Source organism: Eleginops maclovinus, chromosome 21, assembly GCF_036324505.1.
Source record: "Eleginops maclovinus isolate JMC-PN-2008 ecotype Puerto Natales chromosome 21, JC_Emac_rtc_rv5, whole genome shotgun sequence".
In the NCBI taxonomy this organism is placed as follows: Eukaryota; Metazoa; Chordata; class Actinopteri; order Perciformes; family Eleginopidae; genus Eleginops; species Eleginops maclovinus.
The window spans coordinates 682,961-708,857 of record NC_086369.1 but is presented as its reverse complement, the minus strand read 5'-3'; the positions used below and the strand labels follow the sequence as shown (position 1 = coordinate 708,857).

Here is a 25,897-nt window from a genome sequence, read left to right as displayed (position 1 = left end):
ATACCAGCAGCGCACGAAAAGTCGCCTACATTGCCTCATTTTTAGATCCCAGGCACAAACACCTGAGGTTCACAACTGATGAGGTGCGTGACACAGTTCAGGCCGAGGTGAGAACCCTCCTGTCCATGGCCGATGACCAAGAGACCGAAGAGGCAGCGGAATGTGATGAAGGGCCCTCCGAGCCAAAACATCCCCGAAAGGATTGCTTATCTGCAGCGGCAATCGCGGTCCTATTTGGAGAGGAGTACAGTGCAGAGGGGGCAACATACACCACTGAACTGACTCAGTACTGCCAGGATGTGTGCCCACCGCTCCACACTGACCCACTGACATGGTGGAAAGCAAATCAAAAAAGATACCCCCGCCTGGCAAAGTTGGCGAGCGCCTATTTGTGTGTGCCTGCAACGTCCGTGCCGTCGGAGCGCGTGTTCTCCGCTGCCGGCTTAATAGTTAATAGGCTGCGCACACGTCTCCACCCCGAACACGTTGACATGTTGATTTTTCTGAATAAAAAAATGCAATAGGTTTTCGCTATTTTATTACTATTCTATTACTTTGCTATTTCTGTTAAATCCATTCGATCTCGTTGCTGAAACTGTTTCACCCGGTTCCGCCAAACAGGCAGTTAAATGAAAAACAGCGCAGCGGTTGCAATTATAAAACTGTTTGTTTGTTTGTTGTCATGCTGTAGCTGAGATAAATGCTCAGGGAATATGCCCATTTTACCGTTCTGTAATGTTTTTGTTGATTCAGTAAACTGTTTGGTTAAGTCTACTCTTTCTGTCGTGTGTGGTGGTTGAAGGAGGGGGATGTCGCACGTGAGCGCGCGTGTGTGTGTTTTTTTTTTTTTTTTGGGGGGGGGGGGGGGGGGGCTCGATTTTCGAATAAAATTCGAATGTTGTCTAGCGAATTTCGAATAGTGTTTTGGACTGAAAGTCACATCCCTACTCTGAACCAAAGCTAACAGTGTCATTAAAGTCAGTGTTTTTTATATATTTCTCTCCTCCGCTGCCTCCTTTCCCCCTTTCCTCCTCAACTGGGTTAATATGGAAATCGGGGAACAGATCTGCAGATTTGCAGCGATTCCAAAGACACTTTAAGACCTTATCCCCACTAATATATCTGCAGTAGCTCCATATGCAGATTGCAATGTGTATTTAAAATAAAACAGCAACTACCTTTACGTTAATATATAATCTTCAGTTAAATATATATAGATTTTGCACAATTTTACTGGACGAAACTCATATTTTTAGGACATTTTTCCCTATTTCAAAGAGAAATATATATCAACATGCACAGGAAAGACAAAGGAGCAGCATGGAAACTAAGCCGTTTACTTCCAGAAAGTGACATCACAATTTAACACTCACTCTCCTATTGGCCAGCGCTCCAACATATTGTTCGTGATAAGCTAAAGGGTGGGACATCTCTAAGCAGGTGGACGAATCATAACAGGGCCGGCCAGCTAACCAATCAGAGCAGACTGGGCTCTGGTTTCAGACAGAGGGTGAAAAGAGGTGCTGCAGCACAGGCAGGATGAGAAAATAAAGAGCTTTTTGAACATTAAGCATGGAGACATGTCCCAGGAGAGACACTACATACTGATAAACACCTAAAGAGGAGCAGAATACGGCCTCTCATACTGGTGCTTGTGCTGCTTCTGATTGGTTGTCTCCTATAGGTCACATCATGTTCTGCATGTACATCTTTTGTCTGCAAAGAGCAAGTGTTGCTCTGCTGGCTTCATCTTGTGAGACTGATTGCTTGTTAAATGAAGCGAGCAAACAAAACAAACGCTGTCAAATCAAATCATTAAGCTCATGAGGATTAAAAACAATCACGCACCGGGATGAGTTTAGGTTTCCACAAGTACAGTATGATGTTAAAGATATTCCACTAAGGGAGAATACATTAACCTGTTTCTCCCTTTCTCATAAAGCTGATCCTGGATATCGACATGCTCCCCCTCGCTGTGTGTGATTCTGCTGTAAAAACATAAACCCTGATATTTACCCTCCATTTATCAGCTGACATGTCATGGCAACCGCAGACACATCCATCCTCCTTGACAAGAGGCTTTCATAGAGAACCATTCGCTGTTACCTTGATATACAAGAAGGAAAAACACTGATGCTGAATGGCGACTCTTATTAAACGAAGAGGAGATTAAGGCCTACAGTGTAAATGTATTGTACAATTGTATGTACAAGTTAACTTAGAGACTGAATTCAATTAACCTGTCAGTGTGCTGGTGAGCTAGTGAATGTTAGCTAGTTAGCAAACGTTAGCTATCTTGCTAACTTCTGAACATAAGCGCTCGATCTAACAAGCTGTCTACTTTGTGTTAGCTAACCTGGGTTGGATGAATAAAGGTATTCTGATCTATCAAACTAGCCAGCGAACATTAGCTTTAAACTATCAGACATTAGCAATCTTGCTAACAAACCGGCTAGTGCGACTTAGCTATCTATTCAGCTATCAAGCTAGCCTAACGTCATTCATCTACCTAAAAAACAAACCAACGTTCGCTATCCATCTAACAAGTTAGCTTGCTTACGTTAGCTACCAATATCTTTTCTCAGTCCTGCAAAACCCTCCAGATATTTTGCACATTTGTACACAAAGCTACCTCTTCAGTGCCTTTAATACAGTGACAGTGCAGTTCAGAAACGGGGGCCAGAGGGGAAGACGCGCGGCAAAGGGACTCCGCATGGGGATCAAACCCCACCCAAAGAGCTATACGACGGCCTTTTAACCTTCTTGTCATACCAACCCAGCACATCATTTATCTTATATCTAGGAGCGTTTTGTCGTATTCTGCTGTCCGTAGTTTCTTGGTTTATCTTAGGTTGTGACCGTTGACTGTAACCGTTGGTCCCCTGATGTTTGAAAGCTTCTCTCAGCCATGACTCACACAGCACGTCTGACCCAAACGCTGCTCTCTCTAACGACCCTCCATCCATCTATAAATCCCTGAATGATTAAAAATAGCCGGCCTTACAGCAGCGCCGGGTCGATGCAGGCCGATACCACCGGGACCGTGGAGGATATAATGAGGTGTGGTGGGCGGACACGACGCTCGGTCTGACTTACCATTGACGCAGAACTCATACGGAGTGCACAGCTCGTCTTCAAACAGGCAGCCTGGAAGAGAGGGAAACAACAGTTACTAACAGACAGAAATAACGCTCTAAACAACAGCTTTGATGATTCAATAATTGATGTACAGAGCAAGCATGACAGACATCATCTTGTCCAGACTAGATTGAACTTGTGTTTGACTATAGGTAAGACAAACCAAGCATTTTGAATGTCACCTTGGGCTTTTTTTAAATCAATTTCTGGACATTTTATGGTCTTAATAAATACAAAAATGGCAAATAAAGGCCAATCGTACAACAACCTTAGATAGAGAGGGTGTTTCCCCGTTGCACAGAGCAAAATATGGCATAAATCATCTTGTTAATTGGAAACTATATGCTTTATATGACTGAAGATTGAGATTAAACAACAGGTTTTACAACAAAGCATTTTGAGTCGTTTTTGCTCAATTCCTGGACATTTAATGGTCTAAATAAATACAATAAGGTGAATGAGGTGACTGTTAAAGTCATGCAGCGAGCAGAACATGGCATAAATGCTCTTGTTCATTGGAAACTGTCTCTGTTAAAATGATTTTAGATTGAACTTGTTTTTATTGTCTGTCACATTCAGGGTCAAGCCTCAGCACTTCTTTCCTTAAGTCTTTTATCGTTCTCTGTTTCCCTGCTTCAGCTCGTCAGGAGGAGGGACGTGATTGGATGCACCCTCTCAATACAGATCAGGCTGAGTGTCAGCCCTCTTTGAATCATGAGAACGGAGAGGATAATCAGGACAGGTGTCGATGAGACGGGAAGATTCTGCACGTTTCTCCTCCGCAGATTCGTCTTAATGATCATTATTATAACTGTAAAGTTTGTCTGCATGATAACCTGATTATACAGACACAATATGCTGCCGTTTGGTTCAGAACTCGAGGGCACATTTCAGGAAATTACATCACTGAGATAACGGCTCCGATATGTCAGCAGAATGGCTGTTTAACGATGTGGAGTCGCAGAGTGAGGCATCATAACGGAAATGTAAGGTCGCTCAGATATGGAAAACTAAGAGGCAGAATGTCCTGAGCTGGAGAGAAACTACTCGAGAACCAATGCCACAAATGGATTCTCTTACAGCTCCTGCTATCATTATTCTAAAACACTCACATCGCTCATTTTCATGGATGGATTGCGAAACATTTTAAAGGTTAGGCATAACTCTAAAAAGTTTCCTGCTGCAGCAAATCCATAGTGAGGGGAAAAGTAAGAGGAGGAACAACTATAAAGTATAAAGCTTGTGTGGACAGTTTATAATAACTGACTGATAATATAAAAACAAGTCAATCTAGAGACCTGTCAGTGTGCTAGCTAGCGTTAGCTGTCTTTAAATCTATCTAGTGAACAATAGCAATCGATTTCACAAGCTAACTAGCCGACGTTAGCTATCTGTCTGTCAAAAGCACCACGTAACGTTAGCCATCTACCTTACCATCCTGCAATTTAGATCCAAAATCGACTCAAACTCAGTCACGCAGTCTTGGAAATATTGTCCATAAAGGCTATCATGCTAATTATTGCTAATTTATTCAACTTACGCTAATGGAGGAACCTCTACCCAGAACTTGGATTAAAGTTGACTGCAAACACATGAAATGTAAGACACTTATAAGCCCTCCGAACGGGTCAAGCAGCCCCTCTTGACCGTGCATCTCAATCAGTGTCCTCCGTCCAGCTTCACCCCCTCTTCACCCCCTCTTAATGCACGGGCTTCTCTGGGAGGCCTCGTCAGCTCTCAATATTAATTACCACCCCTCCGATTAATGAAGCATCCAGCCAAGCGTGTGTGTGTGTGTGTGTGTTTTTGTGTGTGTGTGTGTGTGTGTGTGTGTGTGTGTGTGTGTGTGTGTGTGTGTGTGTGTGTGTGTGTGTGTGTGTGTGTGTGTGTGTGTGTGTGTGTGTGTGTGTGTGTGTGTGTGTGTGTGTGTGATAGACAGGGACAAAGCCATGGCAGAGATGATTAAAATGCCGCCTTTTAATCAAAATGCAATCACAGAGGATGCTGCTGATTACCTGAGGCGGAGACAAAACAAAAGCATGCACTACTCGGCTGAGGAAGAACAGGAAAGGTATCCAGGTTTTATCTACATGAAGCGTCCTGACAAATTAAAGGCATCGCTGTGTTGTGTAAGTCCGGCAGAGAAAATGACCTTTCTAAAAAAGTGCTAAACGTGCTATTGAGTGTTGGTGCTCTGTTGCTATGTCAACATCATCCCAGTGGCTCATCAATGGGAAGTAGAGCCTCAGTGGGATTTAAACCGAGATAACCTGAGTGGGCTTCTTATTGTGGAAACTCAACCTGTTGTGTAACGCCTGTTTTGTTCCTGATAAACATGGCAGGAACTACAAAGATACACTAAAACTAGTCAAAGGTGTCGACTTTCTGTTAAAAAATAGCATATGAAAGAACAAATGACTAATTGTTGCAGCTGTAGTTAATTAATTAGCTGTTGATTTATAAAGTAAAATACCAAACCCTTACCTGATGTCAGACCCTCAAATGTGAGAATCTACTTCCTATGTGAGTTTCTTTCTGTCGTTTTTGACATTTAATTGACTAAAACATCAATTATTCCTCCAAAAAACCTGATGAATCAATAGTGAGGTTTATTGGTCGGTGCAGTACTAACCACTGTTGCTGCTGTAGCTCCCCCACCCAAAATAGGCCCTGTGTGACCTAATTTACAGCTGCAGTCTGCAGGGAGGATACAAAGGATGCAGTTCACAGTTTTTAAACATGATAAAGCAGTCAGTCCCTCCTGTCTGTCCTATTAAATGCAATATGCTATGGAGGTTCGTGCAACAACACATATAGAAATGCACGGATCAATCACCAGGGGTCTCGCTCCACACAGCTGTGCAGCATAGAGAACCTCTCCCATGATGCACCCTGCATGCCTTATTACCACTAAGGGCAGCAAGTGCATCTTCTGTGTAAGGGAGGATCAACACGCAAAACACTTCAACTTCAGCTCAGATCTCAGCGTGCCAGAGACATAACCGCGCTGGTGAGTGGGGGTCCGAGTCTTCTGAATGAGACCGGTAGCAGAAGGGAAGAAAAGAAGCTGTCCATGTTCTCTCCCAGCATTTGGCCGATGATGTCCGACCTTGCCCGGGACATTAAACACATCACACACCCGAGGCTTAACCACAACTTTATCGTTCACTCCCCCCCCCACAGGTGGTTGGCCGGCGCCCGGTTACACCATCTGTGATGTCTGAGGGGCCAAGGAGGATGCTGTGAGTCTGGCAGCGAGCACAGCCACTCCCAGAGCCGGCTGCAGTCACACAGGACATATTTCATTCAGAGACACGTCCGTTATTATAATGATGGGCTGCCACCAAGGACACCGGACTCACTTTTACTCACACATGCACTCGCCAAAAAAGCCATTTCAGAGCAGAGCCGCGGCCATAAAAGTGCAGAGAGGAACATCACCTGCGAGCCAATCAGCCTCGTCCTGACACCGTGTCCGCAGACTCTAACAGCTCCAGTCATTAAGGCGTTCTCTCTCTAAAATTAAAGATGTCTCCGAGCTTCTCTGTGCACAGGAGGGTCTGTTCTCGTTAGGAGCTGCATGTCACATGTCTGCAGAGCTGCCAACAGCTTCAGAGATTCCTCGTGGAGGTTTCAGACTAACAAGACCAGTTTGTTTTAACAGAGGTTTGAATAAGATGACTTCTCCTGCACGATTCCTCTCACAGAAATACCACGCTGTGTTACTGCTGAGGCACAGTTTCACAATTAGGGGAATGCATTTATTAGCTGCAGATATTTAGATGTTTTCTACATGCCAAAGCTGACCATTTCTATCAAATCTGGCAGAGTTTATCGAATTTCTTTGTCAGATATTATTGTAAGAAGTAGATCGCCTGTAACCTCCTATGCATGTCTGGAATCTTGGTTTACTTTGCTTTGTAAGTGTGCATCTGACATGTATCCGTGGTGCCATTACTGTGCTTTAATACTGTACTGTAATTAAGAAAAAGAAAGTTTAGCAATCACTCTCACTCTCAAGTCTCCACATGATCTAGCAGCTAGTTAGCTTAGCACGGACTGAAAGCAGGGGGAATAAGATATGCTTTAGCTCGATATTTTAGACATGCTAAATGATAAATGGAAGTTTTTGTGGCAAAATGATCCAGTCTTCAAGACCGCTCAAAGCACTACAAAGACCTTCTGACTGGAAGACTACCGCAGTTCTTCCAGCCTCAGTCGACATGATCTGATCTTAATCTCGGCAAGAAAGCTAAGATCTTAATATACACTTCAATACCGTAGACATTCTGGAGCAGTCTGGGGGTGAGCCTGCACCAAAGGTGATGCAAACGTTATTTAAAAAGATGAATAATTAACAGGAGCAGAGTCCTGGAGGTCGCTATGATTGAAGAGGTAGCCTGACATGAAACCACCCGACAACCAGAGTGTACCCAAACACATTTCTCACTCATTTTCCAGGGAATTTGTCTCAGAAACTCCCGGCAGGTCACGCAGCTGCCAGGCGACAGCGACCATGAATGAAATATGGCAGCACCACTGCGGCAACAGAAGGAACCAGAAATAGGCCAGCTTTACCTTTTTCCTGTGACCCGCGCTGAATCATTCAGACGTTTGATTGTCTACCCTCTGCTGAGGAGTGATTGGGTGTTGAAGTGCAGAGCCAGAGCGAGTCAAAATGAACCAACAAACTCTAGCCCTGGGGAAACTCCCCTCTCCTCCAGAGGAAGGTTTATAAGTGCCAATTGAACTGCTGATAATCACAATACAACACTGTTAGGGGTACTCCTTTCCCCACGGATAATAAGTCACCTCAGAGTGAAGTGCAAATGCAATTTAAAAGCCATTTGTACGGTCTGACCCCTGCAAACACCCTACTAAACTGCACAGTCTAATCCAACCGGTTGTTCTTAAATATGCTTTCATTTGAACTTGATGTGTTTGTGAGCCAAGTTTGTCATAAAAGTGTCACTACAGTAGCCACTTCAATTAGTCAGAACCACAGGAAAATACCTCCCACATCAGCCTCTCTTCCTCCCAACACTCATCTTGTTTCTGTGCTGCACTGAGCAATGGTCTGGAGTATTAATCAGCCTCTCCCCGAGAGCAGGCAGACACATTACTGCTTTAATAACAGCTGAGATAGCAGAGATTAATTCTAGTGCTCAACCTCAGCAGCCTTCAGAAGCCTCATTACTGTGTTATTGTCCTCATTATAAATCTTGGCTGGTCTGGTGAACTTCACACTGACCCCCCCCCAGCACCGCTTCAGTGCAAACAGACGCGATAAAACATCCTTTTTATACACCAGGGTTTTTTCAAACTTGTGTCTCGAAGGTAGGATTTAAATGACTAAAGGTCACCACCGCTAAGCTAAAGGCGGCTAACATTGGGCTATAAAGCGCTAAGCTAAAGGAGGCTAATGTTGGGCTATAAAGGAACTACAGCACGGTCACATGACTTCACGTCACCACCGCTAAGCTAAAGGAGGCTAATGTTGGGCTATAAAGGAACTACAGCACGGTCACATGACTTCAGGTCACCACCGCTAAGCTAAAGGAGGCTAATGTTGGGCTATAAAGGAACTACAGCACGGTCACATGACTTCAGGTCACCACCGCTAAGCTAAAGGAGGCTAATGTTGGGCTATACTATAAAGGAACTACAGCACGGTCACATGACTTCACGTCTCCACCGCTAAGCTAAAGGCGGCTAATGTTGGGCTATAAAGGAACTACAGCACGGTCACATGACTTCAGGTCTCCACCGCTAAGCTAAAGGAGGCTAATGTTGGGCTATAAAGGAACTACAGCACGGTCACATGACTTCAGGTCTCCATCGCTAAGCTAAAGGAGGCTAATGTTGGGCTATAGAGGAACTACAGCACGGTCACATGACTTCAGGTCACCACCGCTAAGCTAAAGGAGGCTAATGTTGGGCTATAGAGGAACTACAGCACTGAATTTGAGATGAGGGAACTAGAAGCGAGTCTATTCAGGGTTTTAAGACTCATCCCTGCACCACTCTATAGCTTCTTAGTTTCACCTTGTACCGGGGAAAGAGAATAAGGAGATGGATTGCTTCAACACGTCTGTTTGACACCGCTCTGACTTCCTTCCTCTCACAAGTGCCGCTGACATTAGTCGGGTAGAAAACACAGAAGCGCAGCCAGCCGCTTTGCTCCCACTCCCTCATCTCAATAATCACTCGAAGCCAACACACTCCTCCGAGCATCTGTTGAGTCACAAAGAAACATCGCACTCGGTCTGTTATCACACCAGCCCTGGCAGCATCCCAAGCCAGGAATATACGGCCTGCTTTGTGTCACACACTCATTGCTTACACTTGAAATAAACCTTATATTCTCCTTCCATTTCGAAGCTAATCCGGGTGCAATTCCGAAGACAAGGCAGTGCAGCTGAGAGGTTTATCACAGAGTGCTGTTTATGAGTGACATCAATAGGAATAATTCACATCCAACAACAGACGATGGAGGGAAATCTTGACGTTCAACCAATTACACTTGAAAGCTACAGCTGTTGGGAATGTTAATTCTGAAGAACAGGCTTTATGCAAACAACACACCAAATGCTCATTTAACCACCGCGTGCAGAAAGAAGGGTCTGTGTTTCCCAATGAAATCACATCCAATTAATACTTTGCCATTTAATTGAGAAGCTCTTATAAAGTCTTTACATTCAAGATAACTCGAACATCCTCAGAAATAAGGAAACCGAGGCAGTGTTTTATCCATTTTGGCAGTCCTTTTAGTAATTATGATTTGGTTTCAGCGGGTACTGAAGCTTTTAGAAATACATGCTTTCAGATACAGTCTGAGGGATTGTTGCTGTTGAAAGCTTATTGATATGTTTAACGGACGGGATTTCACAAAACGTTTTATCCGGTATTTACGACTCCTCAAAGCACTTTTACACACAAGAGAGTGCCACCTGTTCAAGTACGCTGATATTGACACACCGTTGGCTATAAGGAGTTACTTGGGGGTAAAGTATTCTGTATTTATGTTTATTTGGCCATACTGAATGTCAAGGGATAGATGTGTGTGGTTGTTTCAGTCCAGATTGACATATCTAAACACATATTTGAGGGATTGTCAGGAAATCTAGAGCAATTCAAGGTCCCAAGTGGATGAATCCTACGGACATTAATGTACTTTTCTTCTAGTAAAACGATCAACCAATACCAAAGACAAAATACCCACAGCAATATAATGCCATTCCCAACTATCTCTACCAGCTGTACTTAGCTTTTACATGCCAAATAAATAGCCTGTTTAACACTGAAACCATCAACTTAATAAAGCCACTAGCATGCTAACATTAGCATCAATAGTAAATACTCTCCAAAGCAATCCATGATTGGTCTTTATATACGGTATATTTATTGTATTTAAATACAGGTGTACTGCAGTCTTATATCAGCCTTCTCACACATGCACTTACTCTTTAAAATGCTCCCAGGACCAATCACTTCAAAATAACTGGTCCCCCCCCACCCCCGATATCTACAGCGCCCTGTGGCCAAAGAGATAGAGCTCAGCCCCTGGATCAAATCTAACTCGTCTGGGTTTATTATAGGATGGCTGCTGAAAGCCAGCAATAATGAAAAGACCCAGTAGCCCAGCCTCAGGGGACAATGTCTCCATGTATGGGAGAGACCCTGTCAAATTTCTACATCCATGTTATACGTCTTCATTTGAGTCATTGTAGAGCTACAGAATCCTTACCGCCTGCTGAGGATGCTATTCAGAGCTTATTGTTTGTCAGATTGATGCTTCTCTCTTTGATTCGGTGTCCAATAACTATTTATATTGCTAACAAAACATGACTTTGCATCTAGAGAGCGACTGCGTCAGAGTTAACTACATGGACGCTGCCAAACCTTTGCAGACAGAGAAGAGATGCTAAACAGAATTTAACCATTAAGTCATCAATCTAACAAGCTAGCAGGGTAACATTAGCTTCCTACTTTACAGGTCAGCTTAAGTTAGCTACCTATCGCACAAGCTTGTTTTCACATTTGAGCTAACTAGCTATCCTTCTTAGTCACAGTCATATGTATTAAAGGTATCTCAGTTTTGCTACTGTCTATATACCATCAATGTTTACAGTAAATCAGCAAATGCTACACAATGCTTTGCTAATCAACACGATCAATGTGTTCATTATATTCCACACAGACTCCCTTTTGAGAAAACTCCTGCGCCTAGAACCCTGGAGGTTGTTGAATTCATATTTTCTTCCATTAAATCCCCGAACGTGACCTTGCCTGTGCAGCTGCCTGTCGAGTTAAACTACGTACTGGATTTATTGGGATTCTGGGACGCTGCCAACACAGAAAAGAGAAGCTGAACAGAATTCTAACACCAAGCCTCATAGCAACTTTGGAGTGTTAAAGCACAACACGATCAATTCCTGCACAGTTTCCATCGGCAGGTTGCTCTTCGGTAGTCAATGAATGCATTATTCAAATGACACCCCCCTAACTAAGTGTAAACAGGGCATTAACCTCCCTGCACCCTTATCATAAAGCCTGGTGGAATAGAAGCCAATCCTCAATTCAATTAATCCTTTCCCCCCTCTTTCATTAGAAGAAAGGAACATTTCGCGCCCTCCAGGCTCTATATTTTACGACATAATTAAACAGTGTTGTTAAGTTTGTCCAACACCTCCCATTGGTAGCAGTACCAGCCTTTGGCTGATTCTCAAGCAGTGAATTATGCCTCACTTCAGGGCCCTGGATATTGAGTCAACGCAGCAGGACAGCAAAGGAAAAGTGAAGTACAGCATGTTGAAGCGTCCGTGACCTCGACTGTCTGTTAGAGCATCATCTTGGAAGACATTATGTGCAGATCAAGGCGACCAAACAGCATGTCTTAGTATCTAGCTGCTGTTAGCGTCATCATGTATCATGTGACAAATTCATCTCCACTTCTGGTCAAAATGAGAGGTTTAGTGCTGGCTGCAGTGTGAGAAATGCCTTTTATTTGGGATTATTTACAGCTACTCTGCGCATAGAATGGTTTTACAGCATCCATCTTAACTAGCAAAGTTAGCCATCTACTTTACAGATCAGCTAACCTTTGCTATTTAGCTACAAGGCTAGCTGATGGATGTGAGCTAAGGTAGTATTTTAGCTTAGCATAAGGTGAATAACCTACTAAACTGATAGACAAAGACCCACAGGAGTTATATTTTCATTGTTACACCTTCATTTTATGCCCATAACGTTTCTTAATTGACTTAACTGTGAGCATGTCAGTTTTGCTAGTGTCTATACCATCATTTTTTCAGTAAATTACAACGAATAATACATTAATCTAAAGATTCAAGGGTCGATAAAGCCTATATCAACAGGTATCTCTGGCTGATTGTCTGCCTGTCCATCTATTACAACCAGTTAAATGAAATTAGCCTATGTGACTTTACACTGTAGTCAACAGATAGCATTAGTGTGCTAAGCTAGTTATTGTTAGCAGGCTGATTTATCTCCACTATGATTGGATTTTTAGCATTTTGAAGCAGGACAGGATATCAGAGCTTGAAATGCTTCTTATATATTATCTAATATTACCACAGATTCGCATTAATACAGGAGACTTTGTGCGAAAAAAGTCATATTTTGTGAATTTTTCAGGCTCTTCTGGACTTTATAGTTCTATTTACCGGCCATATTTACACCACTGATTACACTTATAATCAGGGCGTGCGGCTGCAGACTTCTCCTTCCTCCCCGTCTGGCTTTCATGTTTTTTCTCAGACAGACAGGACATAACACCCACACACAGAAACACCCATCATGCCTGCTTTCATTATGCACACCTAGATCCTATAGTGGAACAACAAAGCTCATTGGGACTCATTAAAAACAATTAGCACCTCTTAACTCCCAGAGAACCCTCCGACAAAAAAGACATGCAGGGAATTGAAGGAGGGGAATTCACCTGGGGAATAAACACGGACTCGTTCACAGGTATTAAACATTAACAGGTTGAATAAAAATAGTAAGCATGCGTACCTGATATCTGACAGATTCTGCGTAGTACAAGCTGCTTCTAATATAAATATGATGCAGACGTGCGTATGAACCATCACAGAGGAGCCTATATTTCCTCCGCTCCTCATTACATAAAGTTTATAGGTGCAAATTGAAGCCGGTTAATCACTCACATACCTGAAACAGTAAAAATGAGATCCTCTAATAACATTACGAAGGACACCATCACTATGATGGCTCCTCTCTGATATAATATGTACTTTGGACACAAGCCACACTTTTTCAAAATCACATTTTCAGTCAAGAACGAATCAAGGGTAATGAAAATACAACCAGGCCAAGTGTGGAGATGAGGAGGCATATAGGGAACTATTACATATTAAAGGCGGATTTAAAATTGTATGATAAAGGGGCAGTTTTTATGCGAACAAGCCTTCAAACCAGTATGACTGAGTGCATTATAATAGTTGGGTGTCATTTTGCTTGGAAAAGTTGTAAAGCAGTAAAAATAAATGCCATTTTTCATCAGGAAAGTACTAAATTAAATCTAAGAGATTAAATTATGGCATTATGCTTTATGGATTACATCATTTTCCATTAAACATCAACGTACAAAAATACATTTGGATTTAAAATTGGCATTACAAGCCTTTAATCGTATATGAAATTGAGGGCATTATGACAGTTGTGTGTTCATTAAAGCACACTATTGGTCTGGAAAGCTGTAAAGTATTTTAAATGAGCAGTTAGGATAAATACCATGAGGAAAGTATTGAATTCATTCCAATAGAAATGCATCAGACTTTATGGATTATGTAATTTATCCATTTTCATATCAAACAGATGCATCAAAGACACGTTTTGACGAAAGCAATCAGGAAGGGACGTGCACATGCAATATTATATAGAATAACTTTTGCATTGTTTGTTTATGCCAACAGAGACAGACAGCTGGACTCAGCACCACGTACAGGCTATAATTAGCTGCTTAATTGAGTCTACAATAAGGCACTTAATTGATAGCGGAGATGTTAAGACTAAAACTGATTTCATTTCTTACCGAATTTCCTGTCAGCCAGGGCAGGTGAGGAGAGGCTGAGAGCCAGAGCCGAGAGCAGGAGGACGGGACAGCAAAGTGAATCCATTCCTGAAGGAGATCCGGAGAGATCCGTCCGCTAAACCTGCATGATGGAGGCCGACTCAGGTGAGCGCTGCTGGGCGAGAAGCGGGCTCTACAGAGGCATGGTTCTGGAGGAAGGCGGAGAGGGGGGAATAAAAATGGCTAAATGTTCAACACACAGTACAGGCGTTGTTTCAGCACCACAAACAGCGACCAGCCGCACGAGGAGCCCCTCCTCAGCGATGACGTCAAACACACATGGTGATGCGTTCAGGGACACAGCGAGGCATGGAGGTTTATTACTGCACAGAAGGCATGAAAAACCTTAGGTCACATGCATTCTCATTAGAAAAAAAAGAAGATATGTTACTCTTAGAATAATCTGACAACAATATAATTATGAGAAACAGCTGAATAAAAAAATGCTATTAAGGAAAAAGCAATAGAAATATTATATCAAGTCATTTTGTGGGGCTTTATTATCATGTGTTGCTGTAAGTGTTGAGATGTTGTTGTAACCAAACCTACAACGTGTCAAATATATACAAATAATTCAATTAAATATAATATAAAGGTCGAAATATATCGCTAAATGACTAAATACTCTTGTGTTAAATTATATTGAAATATAAATGAAACGAATAAAGTAGAGTTTTTGTTTAAGTAGCCTTTAGGTGTTGTTACCAAGCCTTAAACTTACCAAATATGTACAAATGTTAATTATCAACCAACATATAGCAATATATATCCCTACAGGATGTCCTGATTGACAGACCTTAATAAATACATTTAAAAAATCTGATTTCTGACGTCAAACACATGGTGGTGCGTTCAGGGACCAACGGATGCATGGAAGGGGGATGCAACATTACTGCACAGAAGTCTTGAAGGCAACACAGGAAAAACCAAGGGAAAAATACAGCACGTTCACATTGATTATCTTTCATTTTCAGGAAACATTTAAATACAATAACATGTTATAGTCCTTTTGTGGTGGAGTATTATTATTGTAGAACTGATGCGTTCAGGGAACAGACTGAATTATTACTGCACAGAAACATGAAGGCAACACAGGAAAAAATAGAGGATTTAAACACCTCATGAGCTTGACTTATGAAAAAGAGAGTACTGTTTTAAATTTAGAGAAACACATGGAAACATAGAGCACAAATGTAGTCATGGGAAAGAGTTGAATAACTTAATATCAAATATGTTATAATAGTCCAACCGAGCCAATAACGTGACAAATAAAAAAAGAACGGGCAACATATTTCACACTCAACATTTACTAAATGCTGTGATGTTCAAAAAGGTCTTCATTTTTTTACTTTATGGGAATATTTAAATGAATAAACTGAATCATCAATTCATTGTAAACTTCCAGTGTAATTTACCTATCGTTTCTCTTTCTCCACATCCCATCATTTTCAGTGGCGTATCCCATTTTAAGAATACCTGTCAATCATCTCTTGGGACTGAGTGGCAGTGTGTCGCCATGCCAACACAATCCGAGCCTCCACATCCCGGGCGGAGCTTGGAACATGATGTCACCGTGACATCATCGGAACGTTACCTCTCGGAATGCGACGACATCACCGGGAGACGGAAGCCAAGGTCAGCCGGAGAGGACAGGACTCTCAGTCAGTCAGTGCTTTGTATCAGACAGACAGACCTCACATTGAATAGCATTCAGTCCTCAGCTCACCTACGCTAGTGTATCATCCCCTCCACGTTCATCGTCCTCTTCTGCAGTGCAACACCGTTGTAGTTTGTAGACCAAAGTCAGGATGGTTTGGAGAAACACTGCCCTCTCTTGGGTGCGCGTGGGGAACCTGAACTCCGGCCACCGACACTGAGGGAACTCAGGGACCGACAAGTCTCCAGAGCCAGCTTCAGTGAGTGAGGAGGCAGAGGCGATCAGGGAAAGTAATAAGAGTCTTGTTTTCCCAAATTGATGAAGTCAACGATGAGGCTGCTCAGAGTGAAGACTTGATGAACAGATTGAAGTCAAAGAGAGGTCAGAGAAGGGCATTGACTGAGGTCAACAAACACCTTCAGAGTGTGCCGCAAGATTTACACAGGAACACAAAAGACCCGGCGATCCTTAGAGAGAAACTGCAGGCTGCACAGGCAGAGAGAAGACCTGGAGCAGAGCAACAGCATCATGCGACAGGAGATCTCTCTGCTGGGCCAGAAATGCCAGAGCTACGACGACATGAAAGACCAACTCAAAACGGCCAAAGTTGAGATCAAATCCATGATCGATAAAAACAAGGAGCTGGAGGCAACGTGCAGAAGCTGCTGAAGAAGGCCACTCAGCAGGAGAGCCTGAGAGCCAAGATGAGCCGGCAGAGAGAGAAGAACCACAGCTGACTCAGAGGAACAGCACTCTGGAACGAGAGGTTCAGGTCATCTCCGGTTGAAATGGAAATAAATAAACAAAAATTTACAAAATAATATGAATTTTTAGAGACATTTTTTAAGGTTCAGACTGAAATATCTAAACACCTCTTTAATTGATTGTCATTAAATTGTGTACAAATGCATGGTTCCTAGAGGATGCACCCTCCTCTGTTTGGTGACCCTCTGACCTTTCAGTTCACTCCAAGATCAGGTTGAAATTTGTGGATTTGACAGAAACGTCTTCACAACTATTGGATGATACAGGATGGGGGTTATCGAGGATGCTGAGTCCATTTATGACATTTTCAGGATCAAATTTGAAAGTTTTAAGCAGGAAATTACCATATTTGTACTCTCTGTGAGCTGAGTTTGAAGATTCAAGGGACTGGAGATCATTTGGATTGGACAGATTGCTTATTTATTTGAAAAGAATTGTCCAAAATAGAGATAATAATGTCCATCAGAAATATATATATTTAACTAAATCTTGAGTTTCTGTGAATCAAACAGAAAGGCAAATAATAAGCAAGCCAACATGCAAATTCCTAAAATGACTACACAGGAGGAATAATTGGCAAAGAAATAACCATTGAGTTATTGTCAATAATACACGTTTTATTCTGATCAGAAGTGTGCTGCAGCTGACAGAAAACAGAGTGAAAAGTATTTGCAATTCATAAAAACACTGTTTAAAAAAGTGGAGCAAAGAGAGCAACACGTTCAGGTCTCGTGGAGGCGTAAGGAACATTAAACGTCTCTTTCTGATTATCCTCTGCTCCACAAATACAAACCTGACGCAGGGATTACATTTCACATCCACTCATAAATCCAGGATCTCATTCAAGGTCTTCACAGAAGATTCATAGATGACCCTGGGGGAGGAGGGGAGGACGCGTCAGTCGTTAAAGAGCGCGGATTATTGAGGAAGACTTTATAAATATCTGGTTCCCTCACCTCTGGATGTCTGTGGACGTGACTGCATGTGTGTGGAGCTGCTGCTGCAGACAAGTGGCTACAAACTTCAGACTGGCTTTACACTGACCGGCTGGAAGAGACACACAACACACTGATCTTAACGAGCAGAGAGGGAACACCTGAGTACTGTATTTAAGACCGGGGGAAAGGGATTTGTAACAGTTGCTGTTCCCTTTACTGTTTACTTCCTGTCTGTTAGCGAGTATTAACAACCTCTGGAACGTCCAAAGTGACCAATCAGTATCCAGTATTCAATGAAGCAGTTTATTAAGTTAAAGATAGAAGATGTTTGTCTCTGGAAACCAGTCATGTCTACTCACTGTGTCTGATGACAGATAGGATGTGCAGGACAGCCGCCAGTTCATTCAGACTGCTGATGACTTCCTCAGACTCAAAGGAGGAGCTGACTTCTGCCAAAAATGAGCTAAAAAAGGACAAATAAGGCTTTATTTTTTACATTTAGTTCAAGAAAACAAGCAGAAGATAAGGTGATCCTCTCTCAAAGGACAGAAATATGGCACTGAGCTGAGAGGGGGATATACACCTGGTGAGAGAAGGTAATCTGAGGATGACGGAGAGCAGGACGCTGGACAGAGGAGGCATTTCCTCCACTGACTCCGGGGTGATCACCTCCTCAGGATGGTTAACCTTTCAAAATAAGAGCACTGCCTTAATTAAATTGCTCAAATGGCTTATCTTGGTCCTGTGAGATATCGGCAGAAGATGAAGACTCGTACCTTCTGCAGCAGGTGCGTCTTCTCCACGATGATGACGGCCAAGAGGGTGGAGAACACGCCGCTGAGGGGGGGTTTATCCCACGTCTGAGCCACCTGGAGGAAGTGTGTGAGGCCGGGGAGGGCTGAGTGACAAAGCTGGCAGCAAAGAGAGAGAGAGAGATTTAAATAAGAATAAATAAGAGTGCAGGAATATTTAGAGGAGTTCAAAGACCCACACACCTGTTGCCCCTCCTCCGGTTTCTTCCTGAGTCGGCGGGCCAGCAGTTCGATGATCTTCTGGAAGATGTTGGCCACCACACCCAGAACCACAGCGGTTGTATCTTCCTCCTTTCCCTCTTCCTCCTCCTCTTGTTTGTCTTCAGGTGAGTAGCTGTCTGCCACCTCCTTTAAAATCAGCAGCACGGCAGGGATGTAGTAGCCCGCCTCTGCAGACACAAGGGAAACAACGAGGTCCATTCAGGTGAGGGAAGATGGTTTTAAGGGATAGAATCACCAGCTGTTGCTGCTTACTCACCTGAGAGGAGGGTGAGCGAGCACAAATGGAGGATTTGACCTTTGAACGCCTCGTCGCCCAGACCCACAAGTAAAACGTCCCGGCACACGGTCAGGAAGCTCTGGTAAGATGCACCATCGGGATGAAGAAAAGCGTTTAAAAAACCTTCAAACGAAGCGTCTGGAGCAACAGGAGCATAACCGTGTGATCAGCTACGATCTGGAGTGAAACTGAGCATGCAAAAATGTCAACTTGCAGAAAAATGATCGGGTTTTCCTGCAGAGAAAGAGCCTGATTTTGCATTTCACATGAATAATCTCACTCCAGAAACTGTTTTTAGGAGCTACAGATCTACATAAGAGTACTTACTCCACCAGAGGTTGTTTATTTCGAGGTATGATATCGTGCACACACACATTTCCTCCATCACTGAACCCTGATTTGAACGAGCGGCTGTCGGTGATGAAAATGTTCTCTCCTAAATCACACGTCTGTGCAGCTCTGCAGTCCCAGCTCCATTAATGGAAACCACACACACACATTTTCCCCCTCTTTGCCCAAATTAAACACTGCTGCCGTGCATATTCAGCAAGTCATTCCAGCTCCACTAATTACACACTTACACTCATATTTGTTGGGCTAATTAATTCTGAGTGGACGTTTCCACTCCAACATCCTCAAATGAAACCCTTTTTTTCTGAGCTGTACTACTAGAGCTCACCTCGGTAATCTGTGCCGCCAGCGGGGGAGACCTCTCCTCCTCTTCCTCCTCAGCATCCTTGGTGGGTTTAGTGAGGAAGGGCAGCACCCTCTCAGCGACCCAGGCTGCAACGTGCTCCAGAGACAGCAGGTAGTCTCGACCCTCGGAGGTCTATGGAAACAAACACACTGTTATACGTTTGTGTACTTTACAAAAAGACAAAGTAGCTGTACAGCTTTGGTTTGTAGACAGAAACCGGCTCACACAATTCACAGAACGCATCAGATCTCCTCCCTGTCAAGAACTCAGTCCTGAAGAAAGTCACTGAATAACTTTAACAACAAAGCATGGACGGAGGAAGTACATGTCTCCAGAAGGAGGAACTCACATTTTGCTGCAGATGCGCGCCGAGTCGTCCGTGGTACGTGAAAACTTTGAGAGCGATCTCCACTCCGGGACTCTTACAGTCTGTGGCGGCACTGAGGTGAGAGTACAGCACCGACTGCGGACACAGAAACACACGCTTAGAGATGCCCCGCCCCTTGGAGCGCTAGCCAATAGGAGTGCGAGTGTTCCATGGTATTAAACGTACCCTCCAGTTCGCCAGCACCGTGTGGAGCTGCGTCAGCTTCCACTGATCCAGAGACAGAACGTTCTCCCGGGTTGAAGAGTGGCTGAACAGATACTCCAGATAGTCCAGCGCCAGGTCCGGTTTAGCCTCCACCGTCTCCATGATCTGCACCTTCCTCTTCACGGCCCCTTTGTCCTAAAGTGGAACACAAGAGGACTTTTACAGAAGGGAGACAACAAATGCACTTCCATTCAGTTTAGTGTTGCGTTCACTGACCTTTTGCTTTGGCAGCGCCTCAGAGAGCCAGTCGGTGATGAGTTCCAGGACGTCTGCAGCCTGGCCCCAGCTGCACATGCAGTCCAACAGCTGGCTGAAGTGTGCGGGCGCCGCTCCAGACTCCATCCTCCTCAGTCTGGATAAAACGCCACAGCTAGGAGCCAGAGATCCCAACCGGTTAGACAGACTCTTACTGGTATCACACCGATTAGGTAAATGATTTGTAATTTACCTGAAGGTTGGGACTGCAGCAGGGGGCATCAAGGAGGCCATTTGTATGAGAGGAACGGTGCATCGCTCGTCCTGGAAGAACAAATCAAGTACAGTTACTCATGGAAGAAGGGCGTGAAATCAAAGTAAAGCAGATGCTGGAGTTAGTCGTACCTCAAAGGCGTGGAAATACTTGGAGACGACATTCCCAAACTTGGCGTAAATGTACTTCTGGGCCTCCTCGTTTTGTTTCAGGGATTTCTGCACGCTCCTCCACAGGATCACCACCACCTCCAGCAGACCGGACACCACTGCCTGGTCCTTCCCCAGCAGAGGCTCCGCTAGCTGGGATCAAAACACCAAGTCAACCCTCCAATAACTCACAGTGTGCATGATTTCAGCTCGGATATTAACACACTTACGGTAAATAATGATGCTCAATAAAGTCACTGTGAACAAGAGAAGCAAGAAAAGCCATGCTTACCTCTTAAAGTATAATAAAACATTGCATGAATGTGAGGTTTGTTTGGTGTTTCTGTGCTTTAAAATATTTCTGAATCATTTAAAAGACGCTTTATGTTTGATTGGACGCATGATAAAGAATGACCTCCTCCAAAAAGACTTTTAGATCTATGTTAGAAGGAGAGATGAAACAACTACAAATGATAGCGATGAGCACTGTCTTTTTATAAAAAACCTCCAACATGTAAACAACACCGGGGTGAGATTTCTGAGCCTAAAAATGGATTTAAGTCAATCTTAAAGACTTTTTAAAGAGTCAAAATAGTCCTCAAAGTTACATTTTGTGAAGATATTTCCTAATAAAAGTATTAAAGTTAGACTGAAGAACTGTTTTGTGCACCGGTCAATCCCCAAATCAAACACAGAGTTAAATCGCAGGTAAAATGTACGTTAGAGGGTCTTTTTAGTCTGTGTCACGCTGTATTGTGTCTTAATATGTGCCCTTGTTGATGTTGCAAATAGAGCTGCTGTGATGCAAAATAAAGGGATGTAAATGTGTGTGTGTCTCACTGCGCTGTTCTCCTTGTTGCTGTCGTTGACTTCGGACAGGTCACACTCAGTCTGGATGCAGCTGTTCAGAACACGGCGGATAGTTAACATCAGCTTTACTGGAGGAGAGACAAACACAACATGAATAATTATCTTTATACCACACACACACACACACACGCACACGCACACACACACGCACACACACGTACTGATGTTGGTGGGCGCGGTGTGTTTGTGTGAGTGCTGGTAGAACTTCCTGGCGGCGGCCGGGTTCATCTGGATGAGCGTGATGCAGCGGCCGCACCACTCTTTGTCCAACTCGTTGACGGGGAAGAAGGACTTGAAGAGCAGGTGCACGATGCGCTTACACACGGAGACCGAGTCGATGGCGAGGCGGGCCAGCAGGTGCTCCATGCTGCACACGGACCAGAACTGCAGGAGGGGAAACACACACACACACACACACCTGGACTAGATGATGGATTTCTTTCATAATTTGATAATCTGACATTTTTGGGGTTTTTTTCTTGAATTATATTGTGTTTTTGCTCTTATTTCAGCGCTACTTATCATTGTTTGTGCAGGAAATCTATCCTTTTCCTACTCTTTAATAATGTCAATAATAAGTAGATTAATTCTGATTTCAGATTTTTTTGTTTAATATTGTTTTTTAAAGTATTTATGATATACTGGTTGCACTGAACTATGAGACGCTTGTTCTAAAGTTTATTCTCTATTCTTTAAGTGGAGTTTGTCTCACTTTATTGTTAGTCGTTGTCTATACTTAAAGTCTGCTATATTAAATTAGAAAAAACAAATAATTATGAGCTCTAATTAATGTCTAAAATGTTATTCTAAAGACATATACGTTTTAAAATGGTGACAGTAGCAGGAGACAGTGCTCTAAAAGCTTGTTGTTGTTTGTTTTACAGCTATAAATAAAGCAAACGGTACCTTAGCCGCTCGCACAGCCTTGACTTTAATGAGCATGTCCAGGAAAGCTATGCGGACTTTCTCCGAGTTGTCGTGCAGACTGTATTTCAGAGTTGGGAGGAGCTTCTCCAGGATGGGATGGCTGAGATTGTTGTCCAGGACGATAATGAGACACTGGGGGAAAACAACAAGTCATTAAATATTCCGGCTACTCCAGAAAATACTCTCAAGACAGAAGCGGCATTTCCTACCTTGAAGACGGAGCAGCGGACATCAGGCGAGCTGCAGTCGACGGCCAGCTCCATCACCAGCTTCTTCAGGAAGTCGGTGATGATGGCGGCAGGAAGCAGCTCCCAGCACTTAGCCAGGATCTTACACACTCCCAGGGTGGCGTTGGAGCGAACCGTGGGGTGAGGGTCATCCAGGAGCGCCTGGGGAGGAGATGAGAGGGTTTAATAAGAGGTTAGTTTACATTAAAAGGGATCCAGTCATGCTTCTTCTCTCACAGAAAGCAGGTTTGGAAGGCTCTCACCATGGCCGTGTCCAGCTGCTTCTGGATGGCCTCGTCTGTGTTCTTGTTGCCGTTTTCCAGGTCATGCACCGGGAATGCCTCGGTGAAGAGCAGCGTGGCGTTTGCTCTCACCTCAAAGTTTGCAGCCTGAAGAAATCAAACAGAAATTAGCCTACGATACAAAACTCAAAGTGCTAATGCATAAAGAAACGTTGATCCGTACATTCAGAGCTTTCCAGAGAATGGGTTTGTAGAGACTGGAGAGCATCTTGTCCACCTTCTCACAGCCTTTCCTCGAGTGGAAGTAGCTCACAATCTGCAGAGAATACACAGGTTATTCTGCGCACATGAGACAGAATGCTGTGGGAAACATTTAAAGCAGCTACCTTTCGGACTTTGGTGTAGACAGGAGAGGATCTGTGGAGGAAGATGGCGTTCTGCATTAAATCCTGAATGCAGGAGCTCTCGATCTTCTCCAGGAATTCACCGTCGGCTTTCTTCCACGCTCTGAAGTAGATCTCTGCGATATGAGCGGTAACCGTCCTGTACAGCACAAATCAGGAGTTAAAAACATGACGGTAAAGGCGTCTTCTTTCAAACAGAGTAAAGGAAAGGGTCTTACTTGCTGTAAAACTCCAGCTCGTTCTTGATGGTGCCATGGATGACCCAGATGAGGTTGATGTTCCAGCTGAAGAGAAACACCAGGAAGCGTTTTCCCTGAGAGGACACACACATCGTCAGGCTTACAGACAAAACACAGGACACAGGAACAGAAACTGTACTCACATCATCGTTCCTGAGGAAAGTAGGGTGGTGGAAGCACTGCAGCAACAGGTCCATCATCTGCTTGTTGTCCTCTGACGTGTGGTCCAGACCCAAGAGAACCTCCCGGAGAATCCACACCCTTTGGATCTCAACAGCCTGACAACAGAAGCATTTCAAATAAAATCTACAATAATGATGCTCCCTCTTTTTCACAGCTTTAGTTCAAACAGGTGATGTAACGGATCTCTTCTACTGACCCGCTTCTTCAGATCGAAGCTCTTCTGCAGAGCGATGAGTAAAGCAGTGCGACCGAACGCCTCCTTCTCCTTCAGGTCTTTCCTCCACCAGGCCTCACACAGTCTGTGGATGTGCACCTGCAGTGGAGCCTCAGAGAGCGGCTGCAGCAGCAACACATCTGAGGAACAACACACAAATACATAAACCATGGGGGAAAATAAGAGTCCACCTGAAGACAGGAAAGGGAATAAGAGAGGACTCTGACCGTGCAGCCTGTGGACGATCTCCAGAAGAGAGCTGTAGGTGTCTCCGTCCTGCAGGATCTTTAAGGACTCAGACGCCACCAGAGTCACGCCGTTCACTACATACATCACATGCTTCTGCACGAACAGGAAACCAAAACTCTTAGTGATGCTGAATGTCACTGCTAAAAAAAAAGAAACAACAATTGTGATGTAATGCTCACAGGGTCTGGAGCTGCCTCCACCTCCATGGCCTCCTCTCTCCCTTCCTCCCAGCGCTCTGGAGGAACCTCCTGCAGGACGTCCTGGAGGAGGGAGGACAGTTTCCCCCACAGCGACTGCCTCTGCTCTCTGTGCATCTCCTGCACCACTTCCTCCACATCGAAGGGCTCCGTGTTGTTCCTCTGCTCAGAGAATCAGAAATACCTCAATCATTTTTAAGGGAAGTTGGATGTTCCCTTTTAGAAAGAATAAAATATTAAGGTGACAAGCAGAGGAACGAGATACAAACCTCTACAACACCTCGATCTTTGACTAGAGTTAGGACCTTTTATGACTAATGGTAAATGGCAAGACAATACATTGGATCCTCTTTTGATAACCATGTATTCATTAAAATACACATTGGAATAGTTGCTAGATTTTCTGTACTTTATTTACTTTGTTGTTTTTTTATTCAGGTACTTGAGGCTCTATGTATGTGATATTAATGTATAATATATATTAGACAATGAACTAAACTGGTTATAAGTTAACAAAACAGTAAAAAACCTGTAGTGAATGTGGGTCTTTTCTAAACGTTTAGCATGATATCCTGATTATACCATATCAGCATATCATGTATTATTATATATAATGTAGTAGACGAAAAGCACGATATTCATTTCTGAAATGTATTGGAATAGAAGTACAAAGTTCTTTCCACCTCTGCTAACAAGCATTACCCGTGGTTACCTCCGGGACATTCTGATAGACTTCATATAGCAGTTACTCACATGAAGCTGAATAAAGCGAAGGAAATCCTCCACCTTCTCCTTACAGCAGGACTCTAGAAAAGCCTCTCGCTTAGACATGTTAAACAACACGAATATTCCAAGTAAATCTGCAATAAAAACACACAGAAGAGCAGCTAAACGCTAACGGAACTAGCATCACAATACCAGCAACAGAATCAAAACAAACGGCTCGGTTAGTATTCAGAGTTAAAATACGTATTTTTACAAATCTGCATATGAATCTTATCGTTGCTACTTATCGTTAAGTATATTATGATCATTAAAAAGTATTAAATATGACCCAAAAGCTTCTACAATTACCTTTTTAATTATAATTCTGTGATCCGACAGCCGCTGAATGACAGACAGCTTTTCATAACAGCCCGCGCAAATTCGGATATATTGCGTCATGACGTTGTGCGTACAGAACGTCATGACGTTGTGCGTACAGAACGTTGACGCTGACGTTGGGTTGTAGTTCTTCCTCTTCTGTAGTTCTTCCGCTTCTGTAGTTCTTCCGGTTCTGTAGTTCTTCTTCTTCTTTGGGGCGGTTGCCATCC

At 43.5% G+C, this 25,897-nt stretch overlaps 2 protein-coding genes across 2 annotated transcripts in view; both read right to left on the bottom strand.

The window, feature by feature from the left end:
• Window positions 1–14,501, bottom strand: part of ptprn2 (protein tyrosine phosphatase receptor type N2) — a 94,812-nt gene extending 80,311 nt beyond the window's left edge. The window contains exons 1-2 of the mRNA XM_063912198.1: window positions 14,216–14,501; window positions 3,097–3,147 (exon numbers count right to left, since the gene is read on the bottom strand). Coding sequence (XP_063768268.1) covers window positions 3,097–3,147; window positions 14,216–14,300 — 136 coding nt within the window. The 5' untranslated portion in view covers window positions 14,301–14,501. The remainder of the gene's footprint in view (window positions 1–3,096; window positions 3,148–14,215) is intronic.
• Window positions 14,502–15,201: 700 nt separating this feature from the next.
• Window positions 15,202–25,720, bottom strand: ncapg2 (non-SMC condensin II complex, subunit G2). The gene is made up of 27 exons (XM_063912182.1): window positions 25,659–25,720; window positions 25,338–25,444; window positions 24,567–24,746; window positions 24,366–24,480; window positions 24,121–24,278; window positions 23,885–24,019; window positions 23,721–23,815; window positions 23,485–23,641; window positions 23,322–23,414; window positions 23,120–23,245; window positions 22,839–23,018; window positions 22,609–22,761; window positions 21,864–22,086; window positions 21,673–21,770; window positions 20,815–20,985; window positions 20,663–20,733; window positions 20,431–20,584; window positions 20,176–20,349; window positions 19,972–20,085; window positions 19,605–19,754; window positions 18,905–19,004; window positions 18,610–18,815; window positions 18,391–18,525; window positions 18,198–18,301; window positions 17,974–18,077; window positions 17,633–17,723; window positions 15,202–17,550 (listed from the first exon to the last, which is right to left on the bottom strand). Exons 2-27 carry the CDS (start codon window positions 25,413–25,415, stop codon window positions 17,499–17,501), a joined length of 3,417 nt encoding a protein of 1,138 aa, XP_063768252.1. The 5' UTR covers window positions 25,416–25,444; window positions 25,659–25,720; the 3' UTR covers window positions 15,202–17,498.
• Window positions 25,721–25,897: the final 177 nt, after the last annotated feature.